This window comes from Eurosta solidaginis, chromosome 1 (genome assembly GCF_040869045.1).
Source record: "Eurosta solidaginis isolate ZX-2024a chromosome 1, ASM4086904v1, whole genome shotgun sequence".
Lineage (NCBI taxonomy): Eukaryota > Metazoa > Arthropoda > Insecta > Diptera > Tephritidae > Eurosta > Eurosta solidaginis.
In genome coordinates this window covers 314875920-314883151 of record NC_090319.1, presented here as the reverse complement: position 1 = coordinate 314883151, position 7232 = coordinate 314875920, and the positions used below count along the sequence as shown (strand labels likewise).

At 35.6% G+C, this 7232-nt stretch overlaps 1 protein-coding gene across 5 annotated transcripts in view; it reads left to right on the top strand.

The window, feature by feature from the left end:
* The first annotated feature begins 529 nt into the window (after window positions 1-529).
* Vha100-1 (V-type ATPase subunit a family protein Vha100-1) overlaps window positions 530-7232 on the top strand; it is a 73227-nt gene continuing 66524 nt past the window's right edge. For 4 of the 5 annotated variants that reach the window (XM_067761627.1, XM_067761626.1, XM_067761628.1 and 1 more), the window contains exons 1-3: window positions 530-583; window positions 3002-3256; window positions 3428-3604. In XM_067761627.1, the coding sequence (XP_067617728.1) occupies window positions 3140-3256; window positions 3428-3604 (294 nt within the window). In that variant the 5' untranslated portion in view covers window positions 530-583; window positions 3002-3139. Of the gene's footprint in view, window positions 584-884; window positions 1023-3001; window positions 3257-3427; window positions 3605-7232 lie in introns of those variants that run through there. The other variant, XM_067761625.1, reaches the window with a different exon arrangement.

Sequence of the window (7232 nt, the reverse complement as noted above, 5' to 3'; positions counted from 1 at the left end):
TTTGTATTTGGCTGCATAATGTTTTTATAGTAAAGTGAATAAATTTTTAATGAAAACTGCAGAGGAAAAATATAATAAATTCTTCAAACTATTATAAAAATATTCTTTGAGAGAAAATTAGCCACCCACTTAAGTAACATCGAAATTAGCTGGAGAATTTAACCATAAAATATGACAAAACTTGAATTGCATTCTCCCAAAAAACCTAAAGTGTGATTTACATCTGTATACAATAAGAAGCGTGATATATATTTCTATAATTATTTTATTTTTCCATCAAAAACACAAATTTTATAAAACTGCTAACGGCTACTGCCTAGAAGTAAGCAACCAATCTTAGACCAAGTCTAAAGACTCAGGTCTATTTGGCATCATTTGTAATTAAAAAGCAACCGAGTGAAGAAATATAGCTTCGAGAAGAAATATCGCTATTTGCGAAATGCTGCCAAAATCGCCAATTACTGATATATTTGGATACCAATAGCTATCGCTATTAGCGATTTTTAATTCACCGCGTTGCAAACAAGAATAGCGAAATATCGTTCCATCACTAGTGGTGGTTAACTTTCTTTGTGCAGCGGATGTAAGTTCTGTGAAAATAAAATTGTTTGGTGTAATTTTCATATTATTTGTGCAAAATTATATTGAAAGCATTACAAAACTGCGCTAGTACCTATAGAGTATCTAAAAAATAAGAAATACAGATGTTAAGTACTTTTTATAAGGCGTATAAAAGTTCTTTAAATGTTGAACCGTGTCAAAGTAAAAATCGATAAGTTCCAGAGCAAATGTATAGGCTCCAGGTGGGGTGGTGGGCGGGAGCCATGTATAGGTCCACGTTACTTATATTCTTTAATTTTTTTGTTCTCTGCAGTGTTCAGTGGGGTAATGTTACCATATGGGAGGTCTATATGCTTTACTACATCAGCATTGCTTTGCTATGGATGCTATGAATAAGCGCTATTGATTTTTATTTGTGTGTTGATTTGGCATAAAAGGCAGCAGAATCAGCAGCAATAATGGTAGCTTGACTTATGCAGTGGTTGAAGGTGCAAACTAAATTGTAATTTATGTAAATTCTTTTGCCAGTATCTGCAGTGTTGTTAAATTGATGGGTTTCTTAAAATATATCCTAAAGTGTATCTTATAGCTTTTTAACCATGGGTTCGGTTATTAGGACAATAAGGGGACGTTAAGTTGGTTGAAAGTTTAAGCGAATCTTATAACCATTTATGCCTCAAGAAGGGGCGGTAATTACAGTGGTTATATTTAAGGTGTACGTTGGCCACTTTAGCTGGAGAGTATGCGAAAAAAAATATACAAATTAATTATCCCAGTGGATTTAGAGAATTTAGATTGGGTAGTATTTTGTGACTACTCTAAAGTGTATCTTATAGCTTTTTAACCAAGGGTTCGGTTATTAGGACAATAAGGGGAAGTTAAGTTGTTGGAAAGTTGAAGCGAATCTTATAACCAATTATGCCTCAAGAAGGGGCGGTAATTACAGTGGTTATATTTAAGGTGTACGTTGGCCGCTTTACGAGTGTATGCGAAAAAAATATACAAATTAATTATCCCAGTGGATTTAGAGAATTTAGATTGGGTAGTATTTTGTGACTACTCTAATCTTTGTTTTCTAGGTAACTCCCCTATATATTATCATATAATATTTGCAAAACCAATAATAGAACATAAAGCCACTCACATGAGCAAACAGAATTAGTAGTTATTACTTATTTCATTAAGGAGTGTGCGTATTGTGTTTTGTGATATCTAAACTCAATTAATCATTACACAAACAGTAATTCGTCATGCCACTGTGTACTAAACCTTAAAATTTCATCAGGGCTAGACTACCGAGACGTTGTCAATAGGAGTTGGTTCCGCATAGCAGTTGAATGGCTGCTTTGTAATAGAATGCTCCACATACAGGATGTACATTATTGACGTGCGGGTGTTTAGTACGAGTAGATAAGAATTGGTTGGTGCATTAGTTTTGCAATGGCCGTGTTTTTGCTGAAGCGCATAATAGTCTAAATCGATGTAGTGGTCATGTCAATGAAGTAATGTTTCTACAACATCAACAATTCACTTCAAATTGTACTTAAATAAAAAAAAAAAAACAAAGTATTTGTTTAACTTGTTGCGTAGATTTCCTCTGGCATTGTTTTTTTTTATAAGAAGCATTTACATACACACAAACATGTCATACATTTATACAGACAACTTGGCTATTTGTCAGTATCAAATACCTTAATTTATTTAACAATGAATTAAGCGCTTTAAAGCAAATTTTTTATGAATTGAAAAGAATGTGAAACTTACAACTTGATAATGATGAAAGGGCAAACCTTTGTTCTCATTTACTTAATGATTCCTGAAAGATTTTAAACGGCTAATGGTTGTTCGTACAGGAACCCTGTCTTTTTAACTGCAAAAGTGTATGTTATGCGAATGAAAGATGACGCTCCGGCTAAAAAAGTATTCATATCGGAACCTGCCTATGGATGCAGAGGTAGAGGGGGCTCCTACGCCTTGTTGGCCAACCATAATTAACGTGTTACGACAGGCATGCCTACCGCAGGAATATTCTAAGCCACTTAAACCTGTTTAATCCCATCGGCTAAGCACCTTGTTGTTGTTGTTATAGCGATTAGGTTACTCCCCGAAGGCTTTGGGGAGTGTTATCGATGTGATGGTCCTTTGTCGGATACAGATCCGATACGCTCCGATAACACAGTACCATTAAGGTTCTGGCCGGACCATCTCGGGAACGATTTATATGGCCACATTAAACCTTCAGGCCATCCCTCCCTCCCCACCCCAAGTTCCATGAGGAGCTTGGGGTCGCCAGAGCCTCGTCTGTTAGTGAATTGACAATTGGGTTGGAGAAGCTATATATTGCGCTACACAATCCCTTGAATCCCTGGCTAAGCACCTGTTAACGATAAGTGGCGATGCAATACTAATTAACTGTTTTCTATTTCTAATTTTATTCCAGCCACATAAAGCAATTCAATTAAATAAGAAATACATATATTGACCAGAAAGCTGAATTAGGAAGTCCGCTGCTTCAGTACACTAGGTTGCTGTTGTTGTAAGCAAAAAAAAAAAACAAAAAAAACGAAACAAAACCAAGATGGGGTCTCTATTTCGTAGTGAAGAGATGACCTTGTGTCAACTCTTTCTACAGAGCGAAGCTGCCTACGCTTGTGTCTCAGAATTAGGCGAATTGGGCCTGGTGCAATTTAGAGATGTAAGTATTCAAACCTCAGTAAAAAAAAGATCTCTGAAGAAAATTCTATCTTAGAAAACTATATAAAAGTGCACCGTCCCGGAATAAAATATGTTAGACAAAGCGTTTTTGAACGAAATTAATTAGCGCTTTCTAAAAAAAGGAATAATTACCACTATATTTATCTTACAGCTCAACCCCGACGTAAATGTTTTTCAACGTAAATTCGTCAATGAAGTACGTCGTTGCGACGAAATGGAGCGTAAATTGCGTTATTTAGAAAAGGAAATTAAAAAGGATGGCATACCCATGTTGGATACGGGTGAGAGTCCGGAAGCACCACAACCCAGAGAAATGATTGATTTAGAGGTATGAAGTAATGGGATACTAATCGAAATTATTCATATATGTATGTAATACTCCTATATTGCTAATAGAAAATGTTCGCAATGTGTTTTGAATTCGAAATCAAAACAAGACAGCCTATAAAATTTGTGTGATTGTAGCAGCATAAGTGTGACAAGAAAAAATTTAAATGATGTATATTGGCACGATTTTCCGTCATCCCTTGTCAAATTTGTTTTTGAGACAAACCGGTTTCGGCGATGTGCCATCATCAGTGTCGATTTTCGTTCTGATCTGTTGTTGTCGTTTGTCCTGTATTTATAGTTCGTAGGTATATGAGCAGGTATTGTCAAATTGATGCTTGTGTATATTTAGTTATGTGTATGTGCTGTGTGTTCGTTCAGAACCGAGGGTGGTTTACTAATCGATTTGTGTGGCTGACTGGGGTAGGTAGAAATCTGTGATTTTAGTCGTTTGACCTTCTTTGTCGGTTTTTTGTTTTGGTGTGTTCATTGTTTTGTGTTTATTTGTTGTTGTGTGTTTGTCTGTTGTACCTGTGTCATTAAGTTGTTTCCTGTAACCAAGTTTTAAAGGCTCGAATATTGTGTCAGAAATTGTGTTTATCTGTTTGTTTATTATTCTACCGTCGAATGTTTTCTGTTTGTAGATTTCCATGTTTTCGAGTACGTCGAGACGTCGGCCCTTTTCTTGTATGTGAAGAACCCTAACTGTTTTATTGATGTTAGCTGGGGAACATTCATTCTCGACCATGTGATTCGCGAAGTTAGACTCGGGTATAATGTTTGGATTCCGTATTTTTTTGTTGTAATCTCTAATATGTTCTCTGAACCTCGTTCGTATTTGCCGTCCTGTTTGTCCTATGTAACTATGCTGGCATCCGCATGTAAGCTTGTATACGCCGTGGCTGCTAAACGGATCCTCTGAGTTAATGTTAGTTCTTAGTTTTCGCCCTAGATTGTTCGATGTTTTGAATGCTGTGTTAATGTTGTATTTTTTAAAGAAGTTTGCCAATTTATATGTTGCTTTTTCAGTATATGTCATAGTCGTCCAGCTATTATTTTCCTTTTCATTATTTCTTTTTGGTTCTCCATTTGTCCTTCTGAGCTTATCTACTAGTGCTTTTTTATATCCGTTGTTTGCAGCGATATTATATATGACCTCAAGTTCTCTCTTATATGCCTCTTGTGTAAGAGGTGTTCTTTCAAGTATATGTACCAAGTGCCTTAATGCTGCATTTTTATGCTGTTGAGGGTGATTTGAGGTATTGTGTATTATTGTGTCGGTGGCCGTTGACTTTCTATATATGTCATAGTTAAATCTTTTGGCTGATTCGATTATGAATATACCCAGCCAAAATTTTTTCAAAATTTTGATCAAAAAATATTTAAATATCATACCCCAAGATGGTTTAAAACGTTCAAATTTAAAAGCATTTTCTATTCGAAAATTAATGTATCGTCGGGAGAAAAATGTAACTTAAATGTGATTATTCTTGAATAATCATTTATGATTCCTATTTCGAAACGCTTTTTATTCATATTTGATATCCATAATCGAATCAGCCAAGATCCCGCATTCCGGAATTGTTGTATTTGTAATCGAATTTGAAAAAAAAGTTTGATGACGTAACGCTTTTGAAATTTTTCGACTTATTACATTTCTCTCATATTTCGCTACCAGTGTTCGGAGTATTTAAAACTGTTACCTGAGTAAACGTCTACGCCGGAGTAAAAATTAAATTTTCGGAGTATATTTTTTCTTCCTTTTTGAAAGCGGGCGAACAAACAACATCAAATTGATTTGGTGGCTTGGCAAACCTTTCGATTGTGTTTTTGGAATGTTTCTCAGCAAAAAAGTTATCTGCCTTAGCAGATGCACATGGAGTCGGCCTAAAACGTGTAGGATTACCAATTAATGCTCCCATTAACACACCACATTCTATCTCCCCGCATATTTATCGCGAAAAGATATTATTATTATTTTCGGTTTACCATACATACTTCATGCTCTTTTAATGACAGAAGGTTTCAAGACCGGGCAGATTCCTGTAGGAACGATAATGGCGACCTGGTAACTGACGTACAGAGTGTGGGGGAAGACGAACCCGATACCCCGATCGCCGATGACGAAAAACACTCCCCCGCATCCAATATCACTGCTAAAAAATCGCAAGGTGCCAAGAAATGACGGCATACCCACCGGGCTGTTCAAACATGGAGGCGAACAGTTGGTATAAGATAAAGAAGCAAAAAAAGTTGCAGTAAATTTTGACAAGGCCTTTGTAGCCACGTCACTGTTGACGGATATAAATTTGAGACTGTGAAGGATTTCGTTCATTTGGGAAGCAACATTAAAAGCAAAAACAATTTCGGCCTAGAAATCAAACGGGGAATAAAATAACTCTTGCCAAGAAATGATTCTTTAGGCAATTGAAAAGTAAAGTCCTCTCTCGACGAACAAAATTCTAGCTCTACAAGCCACTCAACATACCTGTCCTGATGTATGGCTCGGAATCATGGAAGGTGTCGAGAGAATATGAGATGGCTCTTGGAGTATTCGAGAGAAAAATTCTCCGGCAAGATTTATAGTACTATCCGTGATGTCGACGGCGAGTATCGAAGGAGGTATAATGATGAGTTATATGAGCTTTACGCAGACATGACGATAGTGCAGCGATTGAAAATCCAAAGGCTTCGCTAGCTAGGACGTTAAGCGGATGAACGAATACGCTCCGACAGTTTGTATACAGAGGAAAGAGAAAACCTTCACTGAGTTTTGAGAGACAGTTGGAGGAAGATTTGGCCTCGCTTGGTGCCCGCAATGGGCACCTGTTATCGCAAAACAGTCGTAGCTGACCTCAATGCCTCAACGTTCTTCATTTTTATATAAAGCTACAAGAAGAGATGTATGTTGAATTTTGGCAGGATTTACAGATCGCGTCCGGACACATTTTTTGCTATTCCCGTTCCGTACGAAAAAAGTACAAAAACTGAAAAAAGTGTAAAATGTGAAAAAACATGTCTTAAGACACGAAACAGTTAAGACACGAACAGTCATTTCATCCAATCGGCACTTGTAAACAATCAGCTTTTCATGCGTATACAATAAAAACTTCAACCAAAAGATATTAGGTAATGTAGGGTCTATATTTAGTTATTTATTTTATTTATGTTAATATTTTTACTTGTTTCTTAGTTGTGATATTTCAAGTTTTTTTTTTAAATAATTAAGTTACCTTTTTTAAATGAAAATTTTTAAATTAATCAAAAAAAGAAAATTATATAAACAAATAAATTTTGTTCAATAAACATCTAAAAATAAATGAATATGTATAAAGATTTATAAAATAGTTTTTATAATAAACTATAGGTAATTATACTATTCAGTTTCCAACTCGACCCAAATAAACCTTTGAGATATAAAATGTAGTAGGAGGTAAGAGCGGAACAAAATAATCCGATTGGAATATAGTTTGAACACTGCGTCAGCAATGAAACATTTTATCAAAAGCGTGACGCCACATCCAGAAAATTTATTTGACAGCTTACTATGATTTTTTGCTCTCTCATTTTTTAATGCGGGATCTATTTATTGGTTCATTTTTGATATCATTGTAAAATTGAGCTTTAAT